The sequence below is a fragment of the Ricinus communis genome, chromosome 2 (genome assembly GCF_019578655.1).
Source record: "Ricinus communis isolate WT05 ecotype wild-type chromosome 2, ASM1957865v1, whole genome shotgun sequence".
Lineage (NCBI taxonomy): Eukaryota > Viridiplantae > Streptophyta > Magnoliopsida > Malpighiales > Euphorbiaceae > Ricinus > Ricinus communis.
The window spans coordinates 17,231,538-17,250,238 of record NC_063257.1 but is presented as its reverse complement, the minus strand read 5'-3'; the positions used below and the strand labels follow the sequence as shown (position 1 = coordinate 17,250,238).

Below are 18,701 nucleotides of genomic sequence, written 5' to 3'. Positions count from 1 at the left end.
TTGGTCCTGTGAGCAATTAAGTATACAACATGTACTAACGTTGAAATAAGAATGTCGAACAGTGGTCTTGTCTCTCTGACAAGGGGTTTTGTGTCTTGTCTTATGTGACGAGGTATTTTCCCTTTTATTTTCTTAGTTCCTTTAGATTCTCTCACATTTCACCATGACTACGACAGAAAAGCATGAAGACCAAATGATTGTCCAATATGCGAAAATCTCATTGGAGGATGAGGAAGAAGGTGGCCTGGTGTTTGAAGACATCGGGAATGCGAATCAGGCTCCAGAATATCAATGGTCACTTGTGGGTAGATTTCTCACTGATCGGGCTATTAACTTTCTGGCCATGAAGAACACCCTGGCTTCATTGTGGCGACCAGTTAAAGGAGTATGTATTAAGGAACTTGGTCCCAATCTCTTTATATTTCAGTTTTTTCATGAGCTGGATATGCTGCATGTTATTGAAGGGGGCCCTTGGACCTTTAATGAATTTATGCTCCTGACGACCAGATTTCATTCGGGTGTTAACCCTTCTTCGTTACAAATGTTTTCAGCGGACTTTTGGATACATGTTTATGATCTTCCTTGTGGATTCTTGGCTGAGAAAGTTGCAAAGGAAATTGAAAACTAATTTGGTTCCTTTGTCTCCGCTGATCCAAAAAACTTTGATGGTACTTGGAAAGAGTTTATGAAAATCAGAGTAACTATCGATGTTCGTATACCTTTAAAGCGGAGGATGAAGATCAAAAGAAAAGGTAGTGAATGGGTATGGATCAAATTCAAATATGAATGTCTACCCATGTTTTGCTTTTTTCTTTTTTGTGGTTTTATTGGTCACTCAGACCGGTTCTGTGAAGCTCTTTTTTACCAGCAAGATCGTGATCATGTTAGACCTTATGGAGTATGGCTGAGAGCTCCAAGGAGACGTACTCTCTCAAACCGGTGATCGGTGGTTGCGCCATAGGCTGTCGAATTCAGATTGTGGTAGTGAAGCAACAACCATGCCTACTATAGTAATGCTAGACTTTTCGGTGAAAGGGAAGGGACATGTCAAGGAAGTTAGCACTATTAATGGAGTACGTGGGAAGAAGAGTGGAGAAGCTGGAAGTGTCTCGACAATTAAGGAACAACTTATCATGGGACAAATATCTCTAGTAAAGGTACATAAGATGTTATGGAATGCTAGGTGAAAGGTGTAATTATTTTGGATTCTAGACGTCATCGCAAGGATGAGGTGGAACCAACTGATAATAATATGGTTATTGGATATGGAATTGAAAATATGGGCTGTGATTTTGCTCAGTCAAAAAATGAGTTAATGGTGGGCTCTGGTTGTCAGGCCCATCAAGCCTAATGACTACCTTAGCATGGAACTGCCGTGGGCTGGGTAACCCACGGACAGTTTAAGTCCTGGTGGATCTTGTGTCCACAAAGAAGCCCAAGTTTATATTTCTTATGGAGTTGGAGGTCTGGTTCTTCTCATGAAGGTTGTTTCTTTATTGCGGGTGTGGGTATAGGTGGAGGTCTGGTTCTTCTTTGGAAAGAGAAAAATATGGCAAAGCTTCTTAGTTTCTCATCTAACCATATCGATGCGTCTGTCCTTATCCCTAATATGAAAGCATGGCATCTTACTTATTTTTATGGATTTCCAAAAAGAGCTCGTCGAAAAGATTCTTGGGATCTCCTTCACAAACTTAACACTGTGTCAACCTTCCCATGGTGTGTCATTGAGGATTTTAATGATTTAATGGGTCAGCATGAGAAGAAGGGTAGATTAAGACATCCTAATCACTCACTTAATTGATGGTTTCTGTAAAGCAGTGGAAGATAGCGAGTTATGGGATCTAGGGATGCAAGGGCATCCATTCACATGGGAAAAGAGTCATGGCTGCATGAACTGGGTGGAGGAACGCCTTGATCGCGTTCTTGCTTCTCTGGCTTGGTGATGCGATGCTTATCCAACTACAACTAAGGCAGTGAACCTATTCATACAACCTAGCACAACGACAAGTATTAAAAATATCATATCCGTCGGGAAAGTGAAATCCTAGAGTTACTACTTCGTTCCTTGTTATCTAGCCTAAAATTAATAACGGAGGTTTCTAAATTTACTAATGACTAAAAACTAAATTCTAAGTGTAATGCGAGAATGAATGAGCAAAGAGAATAATCAAGACAAGAAAATAAACCCAAAGAGGACCTAGACTAGTTGGCAACCAAACAAAGGATAACAGATTGTTGAATCCGATTATGCTATCCGTGGACGGATTCTAAACTGAATTTGGTTTCCCTCTCGAGACAACCGAATTCCTAAACTTAAGAACCTAAAATTAGAATCTCTTTCTAACAATTGCTTATTAAGTTAGCCTTAAGCTAGCTTTATTAATTCTTAATCCGGCAATTTAATTAATCTTACCTCTAAGTGCAAATTAACTTGTTCTTACAACCAAATTTTCAAACTCAATTAGAATTTCTCAATTGCTAAAAGAATTCTATGAACAATAATCAATACATTTAATGTAATGAAAACTGGAATTTCATTATTAATTGCAAAAAGAATACAAGAAAAGAAACTCAAATAATCTTAACAATTCAGTACAAAGCCAACATAGCAAGGAACCCCAATGAGTTCAATCAATCTAGCTACACATGTTCATGTCTAAAATAAATAGGAATTCAATTATAATAAAAGAATAAAGAAATTGAAACATATACACCCTTTTTCTAGAATTGGATGAACAACTCAAAGCCTTGATCTGCACTGCAAATGATCTTTAGAATTGCCTCTTGATCTGCTCCAAAACTCCTCTTCAATCTTCAATCCAATCCCAAAAGTCATGAATCTAACATAAAAAGGTGGGATCAGTCTCCTGGAATCCGCCTTGAAATGTCTGAAACGCGTATAGCAAAATTACAGGGGAAGATGAAGAGTCAAAATCACCAATCCGGAACTCTATCTTCTCTTTTTGGCTCGTTCCTTTTATACTATGTGTAAACATGAGCGTGTTCTCAGCCCGTGTCCCGACCATGTTAGTCTCCAAATGACAAAATAAACAGAATCGAGCAAGAGCGTGTTCTGGCCCGTGTTAACCAACACAGGCCGTGTGCTGGGGCGTGTTACCCTCGGGAACCGTGTTGCTGTAAGGTGCTTAAGCTATACGGCCTTAGAATTTCTACATGTGCTCCAACACGGGCCGTGTTGACTTTTGAAAAGTCAACCCAAGGTCAAACGCTTCTGAGACGTCTGTCTTTGCCCAAAATTGATCTAAAATTGCTCAAATATTGATGATGGAGCTATAAAATCTCCTGGAATACAAAAGGACAAAAACACGGGTGATATTGGAATAAAAATACAATAAATGCTAAGAAAATGCATAATGATATGCAAGCAAACATGTGTAAAACTATGCATATCAAATCACTCCACACTTAAGCTTTTGCTTGTCCTTAAGCAATTAACAACTCAACTCACAAAAGTGCAGTCAGCAAGTCCTCAAAGTTCATGCCCCTAGGTCATAACAAATAGCATTCAACACATTTCAAAAGAAACTCAATCATAAGTCATGTTGCAAATTATTAACAGAGAATGGAGATAATATCAATACATAAATAACTTGAACAAATATTCAACAACAAACATCAAAAACCAATGCCTCACAGGAATCACTCAAGTCACTCAAAGTGTGTATAAGGCGAGAAACAAATCCCTCAAAGCAAATGCACAAAACCTGCTTACCATAAGCTTGCTCATAAATCCTATCTTCGCTATTGCGAACAAATGAATACCAAAATCAAAGGGTCTTTACCAGGATTGTAATGGGGCTAAGGTAAAGGTATGGAGATTTAGGAAAGAAGTGTGAAAATGCTAGAAATTCTTGAAATTAATAACAATGTATGCTCAAAGGATTAAATGCCCAAAAATATTCACTAAAATCCTCAATCTGTAGAATAACGCTCGAAAATACTATCAATCCAATAAAGAGATAAAGAAATAAGGAATTTTGTTATTGTTATTATATTTTTTATACAAAAACTGGATTAGCAGCTTATAAGAGAACTGCTGCTTACAACTGATAAAGTAAAGAGCAAAAATACAGTTTGGATTGAAGGGATCATCTAAAATATCAAAAAGAACTTAGTGAATTTACCAACATAGCCAATGGCTTTTGAATCCCAAATAAGAGTGAGCAAATCACAAAAAATTCCAGCATAAAGGTACAAAAAAGATAAAATGAGAGGGCTAAGATGTAAAGTGTGAAGCGTAAAAATGAAGAAAAGGAGTAAAAGCTCAAACATGGCTAACTAATGGAAACACAAAGGGTGGGCTTTTAGCCAAATGTAGTGAATCCTAAGTTGCCCAAATCATCTCATGGTATTCACAAATTTATGTAACCTCAACAAGCACTACAGAGCAAGTTCTAGAAGGAAAGCCAAGTACAATGCACACTCAAACAAGAAAAATAAAGAGCATATGTATAATGAATGCTCAAAATGGCTCAAAATCTCACATTTGAAGTGTGGCATTAATTGCAATTGGTTCTCAACATCATCAATTAGGTCATCACTTAAGAAATACATGCGTATGACTCAACATTCTAAGTTACAATTCAATAACTTGAGAAACAATTAAATAACACCGGTTTAACCTGGCAGAGTTGATATATTAAACACCATTAATTGTTTTCTAAGGACAAAGAACAACAAAGAAAAGTAACTGCAATTCTATAAATCAAATCATCAATCAGCTCAAAAATAACATAACTCAAGTGCATAAAAACATAGTATCCTAACATCTTAAGAATATTCATCATTGGCGATAGCAATTTCAGACACATCCAAAGGAAAATCACCAAGAAAGAGAAAGGAACATACGTTTTACCCACTCCCACACTTGAAGAATACACTGTCCTCAGTGTAAAACAAAGTGGGTACCTCGCATGGGATGTACAAGTAAGAGAAGCTGAAGCAATAAAATCCAAGTACATAACATGTATGAAAAATAAAGTAAATAAATGCATAAAAATGAAATAAATATAGTGGAGACTACCCTGATCATCCGCCGAGGCTGGTGGAATGAAAATAGGTGCATCCCTTGCAGGAGTTAAAATTGGAAAATACAGAAATAACAAAAATTAAAAATAAAAATTAAATGAAATATGAAAACTAAAACTAAGAAAATGTTCCAAAACCAAAGTTCAAAGTGTCAAGAACACAAAATAAAAGTTAGGATGCCTCCTAAAAGCAATTCTTTTTTTTTCTGAGTCATTTAGTTGGACTCGTCGACCACTCCGTGCATATGCGGGTTTAACTTGTAATGTGGTCCAATCGCCAGGTTATTGATGTCGTCCATAAGAATTCTAGATGAGCAATAAGTGCGGCTAATCCTTGGAACATCAGTAATCCTCTAAGAAAATGCTTTTTGGTACTGCCTTAGGGACGACATTGTCATCTCCCTTAGCTCGGATGTCAAGTCAGTAGTTAGAATGCAGGCAATCTGTTATCCTCATCCAGATATGCATAGTTAAGATGCTGTGGAAGCTCTTTCAACTCGAGGACCGGTAGTTCCTAAAGTGATAGCCTCAACTTCTGCACACCTATCCTGTCAATCACAACAAACTTATCAGTATTGTTGCTTGGCTCGTTTGCTAACAGGAACTCAAGCTCCTTCAATACTTCCTCATTTGACAGCTCATGCTCATCTCCCATTGGCAAAGTAACTTGTAGAGGGTCTTCAACTAATATTTCGTGTAATTGTGTCTCAATAGCATCATCAAGTACATGAATAGCATACACAACATCATCATATGATCTAAAGACTGTTTCATATAGAATTATTCAAGTTAAAAGTGACAGTCTCATCCCTTATCCTAAGTTTTAGCTTTCCATCACAAACATTTATAATTGCCCTAGATGTTGCAAGGAAAGGTCTACCTAGAATCAAAGGTACACTACTCTCACTGTCCATGTCTAAGATCATAAAATCAACAGGAAATATAAATTTATTTACTTTTATAAGCATATTCTCTACAATACCCCTAAGATACTTAATAGACCTATCAGCTAACTGTATGCTCATCCTAGTGGGTTTAGTCTTTTCCATCTCCAATTTCGTAAACAGGCTGTACGACATTATATTAATGCTAGTTCCTAAATCAACTAAAGCATCATTAATAATTAAGTTACCGATCACACAAGGAATAGTAAAACTCCCTAGATCATGTCGCTTTTTTGGTAACTTATTCTGGAAAATTGTTGAACATTCTTCGTTTAGCATCACGCATGCCAAGTCCTCAAACTTCCTTTTGTTGCTAAGAATCTTCTTTAAGAACTTTGCATACCTAGGCATCTGCAAAATAGCTTCAACAAAAAGTAAGTTTATGTGCAGTTATTTAAATATATCCAGAAATTTACCAAACTGCTGCTTGACTTAGGCCTGCTTCAACCTAGCAGGGTCCAAAATTTTGGGCTGGTATTCCCTTAGTGGAATCTCCTTTGTCGCTTCCTTCTTTGGTTCCTTCACCTTGGTAGCTTCAACTTTCCTACTTGAATCTACCTGTGCATCAACATCACTATTAGAAATAGAAGAAGAACCAGGAATATACTTACCTGACCGCAACGTGGTTGCGTTTACATGCTCTCTCGAGTTGGACTCTGTATTGCTAGGTAGAGTCCCTGGCTGCCTCTCAGCTAACATCTTAGAAATCTGGCCTATATGATTCTCCAAATTCTGTATGGAGGCCTGCTGATTTTTAAGAGCTGTGTCCGTTGCTCAAACCTGTTCTCTAAAGTGGACACGAACTTCATCATCAACTCCTCTAAATTAGGCTTATTCTCCTAGTTCTGAGGGAGAACAGTCTGCTGTTGGGGCTGTTGCTGGTGCAACCTCTAAAATCCTGGTGGACCTTGGGTATTATTATTTCGCCACCCAAAGTTAGGATGATTTCTCCATCCTGGGTCGTATATGTTGTTGTATGGGTTATTTTGCTGCATAGGCGCATTCTCCATATAATCAACCAGTTCATGGTGAGTAGAAGAGATGAAGAAGAAGCAAACATACCTCCTGCATTACAGTCTGCACTGTAGTGCGGGCTACCACAAAACTCACAGCCAAGTTGTGCTGCTTGGACTGGCATTTGGAGCTGGTCGATCTTCTTGGCCAAAAGCTCTACCTGAGATGCCAAGGCTAATGTAGAATGTAACGCCCACCTAATGCATTTGCATTTATTTTTATAACATGCATATCATATAAATATGAGAAATGCATGAGATATGTGTGGTCTTAATGCTAATATTAAATAGAAGAAGATTATAAATATTACAATTAAGTCCATAATAAGAATTAGAAAGCTAAGGGATTAAATTGATTAATGGTAAAAATAAAGGGGTTAATTAAACCTAAAAAAAAATGGATAGAAAAGAGGAAGAAGAAAGAAAAGGTGGTAGTCCTTCTTTCTTCTTCTTCTTCTTCTTCTTAAAAAAAAAACTAAATTTTTAAGTAGAATTTGAAGGTTTAGAATTCGTTTCAGATCTTAATCTTCATCTTCAAAGGCTTTAGAGGTTTATTTGGTAAGTAATTTTAATATTTTGATGAATTGAATTATGGTTTAGAAGATATAGAATTCAGGTTCTAAAGACCCAATTTTTCAGTCTTATTATCTTAATCATATCTTGAGCTAGGAAGCTTTAAATCGAGTGTTCTTTGATGATATGGAAACTTTGAAGCGTTATTTAAAACCTTTCTTCTTTTAGCTCGATTTGAATCAGGCTCTATGTTAGTATAACAAGAGAAAATATTTTATTGTTTATTTTCCATCTTCGGTCTGAGTAAGGCAGATTATTTTATAGGGATATTTCTCTATATACCTCCAATTGAAATAAAATCAATTTTAAATTATATTAGACACATAAAGTTAGTGATCTAGAAAGTTTCGTCATGAAATTTGTTATATAGAAGTTTTGGTGGATTTTTAAATTCACCCTATTAATTCTGTCATAGTTGGCAGTCACATATATTTATATAATTTAGTGATATTATTATGCTAGATGAAATTCTATTATTTTTAGGTGTTTAAAAATAAGTGAATTATGATCTATTTCAGCTAAACCATTGGGAATGAGGGTGACACCCAAGTAAATACAAGTAAAGGAAAAGGAGCAATAAAGGTAAGTGAATAACTTAATGTTCTATGTGAATATAACACAAACTAAATAATTATAATTTATTTATTAAATTGATTGATTAAGGAAAATGTATATAATATATTAATAGATGTTAATTTTTGCTTATGGTAATTTTTATTTATAATATTAATAGATGTTAATTTTTGTTTATGGTGACACATGCATAATAGATATATGACGACCTCCTAGCTCTGCTTCGATGCCTCAGGTGGAGCGAGTTGAACTGACGGATTATCTAATCACGGGAACAATTCAATTAGTAAACATAAAATATTTGACAAATATCGTTAGGCCTAGACTCCTAGAATTGACTGTCTAAGAATTTTGACTCGGGTAAATTTTACCAAAAATTTGGACGTCTACCCCCCGTATAACGAGTCTAGGACCTGCCAGAAAACACTTCAAATATTTCAAAAATTATTTAACGGGAGTCGGACTACCAAGACTTCATTATTTTTCCCGACTCCGCCACACATCACGAATCATAATATGGCAGACGGTCCGACACACTATTTATTTCGACAACAATTCTCATATAATTTTTTTCTCATGCTCAACATAATAATTAAACATATAATTTTTATCAACAAACTCTAAAATCAACGGGCTAGAGAATTACAGAGATGCTTGATCACTCGGTCGACTCGCCTCCAACCGCCGGAGTCCGATCAACGATCTGAGCGCGCCTACGGACTCGAGACAACGAGCTGATGACAATTCCAGCTTCCGATCCTCTGATCCGATTCCCAATCATCTGGAGAAATTCACGGACGATCTCGGCGAAACTGGTGCCAATGGAAAGCTTGAGCTGAGGGGAGTCCGAATATGCCCACTAATCGGCCAAAGCTCACCGGAGACGGCCGGAAAAGCCTGAAAAAATCGGATGTCCTCACTTTACCGAAACTCTCTCCTTCGGCCACCTTTGCAATGCTGCTGCTCTAAAAAAGAAGCCCACACTTAAGTGAGTCAATCGCCACTCGACTCGACTGCCATTGTCGCTGGAAACACCCCGCACGGCTTCGACAGCCACTGCCTCCTCTTTTTTTTTTCCTCTCTACACTGCCGGCGCTGCCTGCTGGAGCTGCTGCCGCCGGCGCTAGCTCTTCTACCAGCCATCGCCACCGTGCCCGAGCTCGACCAGCCATGGACGATAGCTCCTCTTCTCCCTTTTCCCTTCTTCTTCGCCAACCCCAATCTCCTTCTTCCTTTCTTTTTCTTTCTTTCTTTGTTATCGCCATTAGGTCCCCAAACTTTTCTTCTTTACCATTTAGTCTCTCATCTTTTTTAATTACTAACAATTTCGCCGTGTAAGATTTCTGTTTAACCCTCCAAATTTTCTTTAGCTTTTCAATTAAGCCCTTAACTACTTAATTTGGGCCAAATTAAAATTATTAAAAATAATTACCCTTGCTTTTAAATGTGAAATTACTAAAATACCCTTACTGACACATTTAATTACAAAATTACCAACCATAGAAATTTTCATTTAAAACCCAAACTAAAGCAATTATATTTTTAGCCCTTATTTCAAAATTAGTTATCAATTTAATCCTAACACTTTAAATTAATTAAAAACTCGTTATTAGTTATTACTAATATTATTATTATTATTAAAAAGAAAAATTTTGGGTATTATATTAGTATAATAAGAGAAAATATTTTATTGTTCAGTTTCCATCTTTGGTCTGAGTAACGTAGATTATTTTGTAGGGATCTTTCTCTATACACTCCAATTGAAACAAAATTACTTTTAAATTACATTAGACACATAAGGTTAGTGATCTGGAAAGTTTCATCATGAAATTTGTTGTATAGAAATTTTGGTGGATTTTTAAATTCACCCTATTAATTCTGTCATAGTTGGCAGTCATATATATTTAGATAGTTTAGTGATGTTATTATGCTAGATGAAATTCTATTATTTTTTGGTGTTCAAAATAAATAAATTATGGTCTATTTGAGCTAAACCAATTGAGAATGAGGGTGATACCCAAGTAAATACAAGCAAAGGAAAGGGAGCAATAAAGGTAAGTGAATAACTTAACATTCTATGTGAATATAACATAAAGTAAATAATTATAATTTATTTGTTAAATTGATTGATTAAGGAAAATGTATATAATATATTAATAGATGTTAATTTTTATTTATGGTGATTTTTAATTATAGTATTTATGGGTGATTATTTTCGAAATGAGATTGTACATATGAATATTGATTGGTGAATTCGGGTGTCTTGTTATAATATGAATAGTATATTTAATTTAGCAATATTTGGAGTTTTATAACTCCAAATGGAATGCTACTTATTGCTATAGAAAATTTGAGATGTAGTTTACAAAGTTTATAGAAATAGAGGAAGCTTGATTTTGCTATTTTGATGGCCAATTTGGATTATACTTTCTGTTGCTTAATTTTATTGACAGCTTGACTATGGTGGATTATTTTTGATGTTTCTCTTTCTATACACATCCAATTGATGTAAAATCAGTTTCAAATTAATTTAGACTTATAATATCACTGATATGAAGAATATGGTTTTAGAATTCATAATGTGGAATGTTTTGTGTATTTTTGAATGTACACTATTAAATCTACCATGTTGAAATATGGTATTTTTTTAGTATATCATGGGTATATTATGGTTTCTTATATATTATGGAGATATTAATTATTTAAATGGAGTGGTATGTGATATATGTAAATATAAAAATTATGGTTGGATGAATATAAGGACGCAATGCTACTTGTGAATGAGGCAAGATTGTGTGTGATATGGAATTCCCCATAAGATTATGGTGGGCTGTGTGCATATGGGGATCCATGAAAATAAAAATAAATTATTATGGAATTAAATATAATTCATAAGTTAATTGATGTCCTAAAGAAAATACTATTACAAGTATGCATGTCAAGCCTTTATTGGACAGTAAATTTCAAGAAAAGCAGATGAGTGATCCATATTTAAAAAAAATGAAGGATAAAGTGCAACAAGGAATGAATGAATAGTTTGCATTGAGACACGATAGGATGTTGTTGATTAATGGACGTATTTGTGTTCCAAATATAAGGAATTGAAAGAAGAAATTCTAAATGAAGTCCATTATGCACCATACACAATGCATCCGGGAAGCACTAAAATGTACAGGGATTTACGATCTTTTTATTGGTGGCCTATAATGAAGAAAGATACAGCCGAATGTGTAGCAAAATGTTTGACATGTCAATAAGTAAAAGTTGAACATCAGGCACCAGCTGGTAAGCTTCATCCATTGTCTATTCTAGAGTGGAAATGGGAAAAAATAATGATGGATTTTATTTTGGGATTGCCTCGAACCTTCAAGAAGCATGATGCCATATGGGTAATTGTTGATCGACTTACGAAATCAGCTCATTTTCTACCTGTGCAACAAAGTGATTCACTAGACAAATTGGCAGGAATATATATATAAGAAATTATAAGATTACATGGAGTGCCAACATCAATTGTGTCAAACAGAGATCCGCAGTTTACATCTCATTTTTGGGGAAGTTTGCAAAGAGCTTTAGGGACAAAATTACATTTTAGTATAGCATTTCACCCTTAGACAGATGGACAATCGGAGAGGAAAATTCAAACATTAGAAGATATGTTAAGAGCTTGTATGCTTGAATTTAAAGGGAATTGGGATGAGCACTTACCATTGATTGAATTTGCTTATAATAATAGTTATATTCGAGTATTGTTGTGGCTCCATATAAAGCTCTATATAGCAGAAGATGTAGAAGTCCTGTTTGTTAGGATATGGAAGGGTTACGACAATTAGAAGGTCCTGAATTGATACAAGAAACTATAGACAAGATTCAAATAGTCAAAAAGTGCTTAAAGTCTGCACAAGAAAGACAAAAGAGTTATGTGGACAAGCGTAGAAGATAAATGGAGTATGAAGTGGGTGAAAAAGTGTTTTTGAGAGTGTCACCATGGAAAGGCATTATACGGTTTGGTAGGCAAGGAAAATTAAGTCCGAGGTACATTGGCTCTATGAGATATTGGAAAAAGTTGGTCCTTTAGCTTATCGGTTAGCACTGCCACAAGAATTATCGCAGATACATGACGTGTTCCATATTAAGAAGATATAGATATGATCCTAGCCATATAGTACAAGAGTTAGAAATACAGTTAACTGAAGATTTAAGTTATAAAGAAGAACCTGTTGAAATTCTTGATAGGCAGATAAAGAAGTTACGTAACAAAGAAATTCCAATAGTAAAGGTTAAGTGGAGTCGACATTCACCAAAAGAAGCTACATGGGAAGTAGAAAAAGACATGAGAGTTCAATACCCTTATCTATTTTTTGAGAATGGTGAGTCACATTTAATTTTGGGGATGAAATTCTTTAAGGTGGGGAGAAAATGTAACGCCCACCTAATGTATTTGCATTTATTTTTATAACATGCATATCATATAGATATGAGAAATGCATGAGATATGTGTGGTCTTAATGCTAATGTTAAATAGAAGAAGATTATAAATATTACAATTAAGTCCATAATAAGAATAGAAAGTTAAGGGATTAAATTGATTAATGGTAAAAATAAAGGGGTTAATTAAACCTAAAAAAATACGGATATAAAAGAGGAAGAAGAAAGAAAGGGTCGTGGTCCTTCTTTCTTCTTCTTCTTCTTAAAAAAAAAACTGAATTTTCAAGTGGAATTTGAAGGTTTAGAATCCATTTTAGATCTTAATCTTCATCTTCAAAAGTTTTAGAGGTTTATTTGGTAAGTAATTTAATATTTTGTTGAATTGAGTTAGGGTTTAGAAGATATAGAATTCGGGTTCCAAAGACCTAGTTTCTCAGTCTTATTGTTTTAATCATATCTTGAGCTAGGAAGCTTTAAATCGAGTGTTCTTTGATGATATGGAAACTTTGACGAGTTATCTAAAACTTTTCTTCTTTTAGCTTGATCTGAATCAGGCTCTATATTAGTTGTCACGACCCGATCTGTGGGTCTGTAACCGGCACTAGGGCATAGGTATGCGTAAGGCCACCAAATCCCGTAGTAAGCCTGACCATTCACTAACTCAGACAAAATGTAATCCGGACTCTATCTATTGGCACTTTCCATAATTAACCTTAAATCATCAGGTACTATAATTTAAATTCGGTCAGCCAGCATAATTAGGCAAGATCCGAATTTACATAAAATTCTAAAATGATAAATCTGAAATTTCTACTGCGGAGTTTCTAGAATTTTAAAAGTCAAACATACCAAGAATCAGTTATATTTACCCGAAGATGAAGGAGTCCGGCTGCTAGATGAAAAGAACTGTAGAAAAACTAACAACACTTGAAAAACAGTTAAATTAAGACTGTCAGTCTCGAAAGTGAATTAAAATCATATATCCAAAAAGAATACAATTATTTTAATAAAATATTTATTTAATTCAAACAAAATATTACATCATATAAAAACTCATGCCATGCTTCTATAAAATGAATTTAACATACTACGGGATGAGTAAATTCTACCAAAAATTCGGCAGAACCTTCCCTAAACACAGACGTCTACCCCCCGTATAATGAGTCCAAGACTTGCTAGAAACACTTCAAATATTTCAACAATTATTTAACGGGAGTCGGGCCACTAAGACTACATTATTTTTTCCGACTCCGCCGCACATCACGAATCACAATTTGGCAGAAAGTCCGACACAATATTTATTTCGACAATAATTCTCACATAATTTTTTTTGATGCTGAATACAACAATTAAACACATAATTTTTATCAACAAACTTTAAAATCAACGGGCTAGAGAATTACCAAGACGCTTGATCACTCGAATGACTTGCCTCCAGCCAGAGTCCGATCAACGATCCAAGCGCACCTACGGACTTAAGACAATGTGCTGATGACGATTCCAGCTTCCAATCCTCTGATCTAACCCTCGATCATCCGAAGAAATTCTAGGATGATCTCGACCATCGATTTTTAAATTGAGTTCGATTGCCACGAAACTAGTGCCAATGGAAAGCTTGAGTTGAGGGGAGTCTGGATATGCCCTCCGATTGGCCAAAGCTCGACAGAGACGGCTATAAAAGCCCAAAAACTCGGTTGCCCTCACTTCGCCGTAACTCTCTCCTCTAGCCACCTTTGCCGACGCTGCTGCTACCAAAAGGAAGCCCACACTTCGAAAACGTCCCACACGGCTTTGACAATCGCTATCTCCTCCTTTATTTTTCTCTCTGCACTGTAGCTGCCATTGGCGCAAGCTCTTCCGCTAGCCATCGCCACTGAGCCCGAGCTCAACCAACCATGGACGACAACTCCTCTTCTCCCTCTTCTCTTCTTCTTCGCCAACCCGGATCTCCTTCTTCCTATCTTTTTTTTTCTTTCTTTGTTATCACCAATAGGTCCCCAAACTTTTCTTCTTTACCATTTAGTCTGATATGAATCAAGGCTGCCATGAGATTACATTGCAAAGGCATGAACCAAAAGGTCCAAAATGGAAATGCAACTCATGCATGAAAACAAGAGTCCAACCTTATAATGAAGCATTCAGTCCATTTTGAAGAATAAAAGCCATTCGGCTATGATTAGGCCTTTGGGCTTAATTCATATTTATATGGGTTCTTATCTTCTAGGTTTTAGCTTAAGTAATTGTTTTAGTTTATTTTTATTTAATTAAGGATTATTTTATTAGGTGTGAGTTATATGTGTGTTGTATGGAGTTACAAATGAGTGCACATATTTAGTTGTCATTTGGGAGTTACAAAATGAGGGCCATCAATGTAAAAAACAACCATTTTTAATGAGTTTTAAGGGGAATTAAAGGGAAAACGTAGGAAAGCTCAAAAGACATCTATTTAGGTTTTCTTTGTCTTGTTTTGGCTATAAATATCAAAGCTAAATTCATTTGTAAACATAGAATTGATGAATGATAATCTTTGTTTGCTCTTTGTGAGTGTTTTTGCTTAAGTTTTTGCATGAATGATGCATGCTACTGTGTTAGCTACAATCTAAGGCAGTGTACCTATCGATGCAGTCTAGCACTAATGGCGAGTATCAAGGTCGTATTTCTCGGGAAAGTGAAAGCCCAGAGTTACTCCTTTGTTCTTTGTTATATTAACCTAAAATTAGTGATAAATAATTTCTAAACTAACTAATAGCTACAAGCTAAGTCCTAAAGGAGATGCAAGAGTGATTGATAAACGAAATAATCAAGACAAGAAGACAAACCCAAAGGGAATCTAAACTAGTTGGCAATCAAACAAAAGATAAAGGATCGGTGAGTCTAATTATGCTACCCGTGGATGAATTCTTAACCGAATTCGGTTTCTCTCTCGAGATAACCAAATTCCTAAACCTAATAACCTAAAGTTGGAATCTCTTCCTTACGATTGATTCTTAAATTAGCATTAAGCTTTAATCTGCCTCTATTAAGCTTTGTTAATTCTTAATTCGGATAGTTAATTATCCTTATCTCTAAGCGATTATTAACCAGTTCTTGCTATTCAAAATTCCAATTGCCAAATGGACTTCTCAATCACACAAAGCAACTAACCACACAATTCACAACGTCTCATGAATAATGCATTAACTTATTAATACTGAAAGCAAGAAGAATACAAAACTAATCCAAACAATCTAACAATATAATACTAAGCCAACATAGTTAAGAAATCCCAATGGATTTAATCCATCTAGCTAATCATGTTCATTATCAAAATACACAAGAATTCAATTACAACAATGAGTAAAGGTAGAGAAAACCAGATTACTCCCTTGGATGATAATAAACAGCCCTAATTCCTCTTGCTCAATCTTGAATCAATCCTTGTTTCTCTTGCTCGATTTGAAAACCAATCAACGAACCTCGCCCAATCTTCAATCTTTAAAGGGAATCCGATTGAAACCTTGATCCAAGTCTCCTTTTCTCTTGGTTTCAGCTTAGAAAACCCTTAGAGAGAAAAATATTAGGGTTTGGGACGTTCTACCCCTAGCCGCCTCCTCCTTTTCCTCTCTTCGTTCTTTTAATTAATACCCCTTGTCGCCTCCAACACGGCCGTGTCCCTGGACGTGTTGGGGACACGGGCTGGTGTTCCTGGCCGTGTTACTCTCTATGGCCGTGCTCCCTAGAAGCTTCTTTTTCTTTCATGTTTGACGCATCCAACACGACCGTGTTAGTGGCCGTGTTGGTAACACGGCCGTGTTAACCTTTCGCATGGGCATACTTAGCTCGTTTCGGCAGCTTTGACGTCTAATTATGCTCCAATTCTTTCCTTTATCATCCTTTAACCTCTTTTGGACCTAATGCACACAAACATACATATAGGGTGAGTGTTGGGACCAATTCACATCCAAATGTCCATAAAATCAATCTTAAAAACCCCATTTAGATGTGTGTATTTTACGCATATCAATGAACTTTGAACTTATCAAACTATTTTTAGTTTGTGGCGTTCTCTAACCAAAATCTTGTGTTTGATTCTTAACTTATCAAATCATACTTGGTTTGTGGCGTATGAGGTTGAACTCAAGTGCTAGTTTCATTGTTGGAACTAGTTTTCCCTAACTTCACTTGAGGAGATCCTTGGGTTTTGGAATCATCTTGATTGGAGGGTATTTTCTTGCATTCCATATGTATCATAACTCATTAGTTATTAGGGTGTATGGTTGCTAAGATGATGATTTCCTATCATTTGGTATCAGAACTTGCTTCAAGTTGAGGTTTGCTTATCTTTGTATTTTTTGTGTTATTAAAGTTTCTCATCTTCTCTACTTTTTTTTTAGTGTCGAAATCTTCGTTATCAATCTTATGATAAGATGTGGGGTCAAAGAAATGACTGTTATGAAGACTATAGACAAAATTTTTATTCTTCTAAATCTAAACCTAAGAGGTTGGATAGACAACCAAGTCTAGTTTTTATTGATGAATTATCCAAGGAGAACAAAGCTTTAAGAATCGGTCTTGAAGCATTTAAGCATGAGCTTGAAGAGTTCAAGATGTTGACTAATAGCTTTCTTAAGCATCTTAAAGATAAAGCCGATTTTAAGTCATCATTGAAGACTAACATCGATGATGTAAAGGAGGTAAATTGCTCTACTGAAGTCAATATAGATTTTGAAGACTTGATAATTGGAGATGGCAACAAAGACAATGACTTGTTACCTTTAAATGAATTCATAGCGGAATGGCTTTTATTCTTCAAAATGGACTGAATGCTTCATTATAAGGTTGGACTCTTGTTTTCATGCATGAGTTGCATTTCCATTTTGGACCTTTTGGTTCATGCCTTTGCAATGTAATCTCATGGCAGCCTTGATTCATATCATTCCCCCTTTCTTGAAATAAAATTCGTCCTCGAATTTTGCCCAAATATTGAGAAAGAAATAAACATATAATCTCAAACGATAATGGAATGCCATCATGAACCTGCAATTCCTTCACAATAGTGATTAGAGGAACTTTAGAACAAATAATATTTTTAATACCAATAAATTCAACATGCTAAAAAGTCTCGGTTTTATTAAGCAAAACTCTTTCATTCTTCACTAACTGAACCAGTGCCTCTCCATCAGCGACAAACTCTTCATTATTGAATTCATTCAAAGGTAACAAGTCATTGTCTCTCTTGCCATCTCCAATTATCAAGTCTTTAAAATCTACATTGACTTCAGTAGAGCAATTTACCTCCTTTACATCATCGATGTTAGTCTTCAATGATGGCTTAGAATCGGCTTTATCTTTAAGATGCTTAAGAAAGCTATTAGTCAACATCTTGAACTCTTCAAGCTCATGCTTAAATGCTTCAAGACCGATTCTTAAAGCTTTGTTCTCCTTGGATAATTCATCAACAAAAACTAGACTTGGTTGTCTATCCAACCTCTTAGGTTTAGATTTAGAAGAATAAAAATTTTGTCTATAGTCTCCATAACAATCATTTCTTTGACCCCACATCTTATCATAAGATTGATAACGAAGATTTCGACACTAAAAAAAAAAAGTAGAGAAGATGAGAAACTTTAATAACACAAGAAAACACAAAGATAAGCAAACCTCAACTTGAAGCAAGCTCTGATACCAAATAATAGGAAATCATCATCTTAGCAACCATACACCCCAATAACTAATGAGTTATGATACACATGGAATGCAAGAAAATACCCTCCAATCAAGATGATTCAAAAACCCAAGGATCTCCTTAAGTGAAGTTAGGGAAAACTAGTTCCAACAATGAAACTAGCACTTGAATTCAACCCCATTCGCCACAAACCAAGTATGATTTGATAAGTTAAGAATCAAACACAAGATTCTGGTTAGAGAACGCCACAAACTAAAAATAGTTTGATAAGTTCAAAGTTCATGCAAGAACTTAAGCAAAAACACTCACAAAGAGCAAACAAAGATTATCATTCATCAATTCTATGTTTACAAATGAATTTGGCTTTGATATTTATAGCTAAAACAAGACAAAAAAAACCTAAATAGATGTATTTTGAGCTTTCCCACGTTTTTCCTTTAATTCCCCTTAAAACTCA

At 35.4% G+C, this 18,701-nt stretch overlaps 1 protein-coding gene across 1 annotated transcript; it reads left to right on the top strand.

Moving 5' to 3' along the window:
• Nucleotides 1-56: 56 nt before the first annotated feature.
• On the top strand, nucleotides 57-1,263 carry LOC125369194. Its single transcript, XM_048371033.1, has 2 exons — nucleotides 57-385; nucleotides 552-1,263. Exons 1-2 carry the CDS (start codon nucleotides 164-166, stop codon nucleotides 687-689), a joined length of 360 nt encoding a protein of 119 aa, XP_048226990.1. The 5' UTR covers nucleotides 57-163; the 3' UTR covers nucleotides 690-1,263.
• The last annotated feature ends 17,438 nt before the right edge of the window (nucleotides 1,264-18,701 follow it).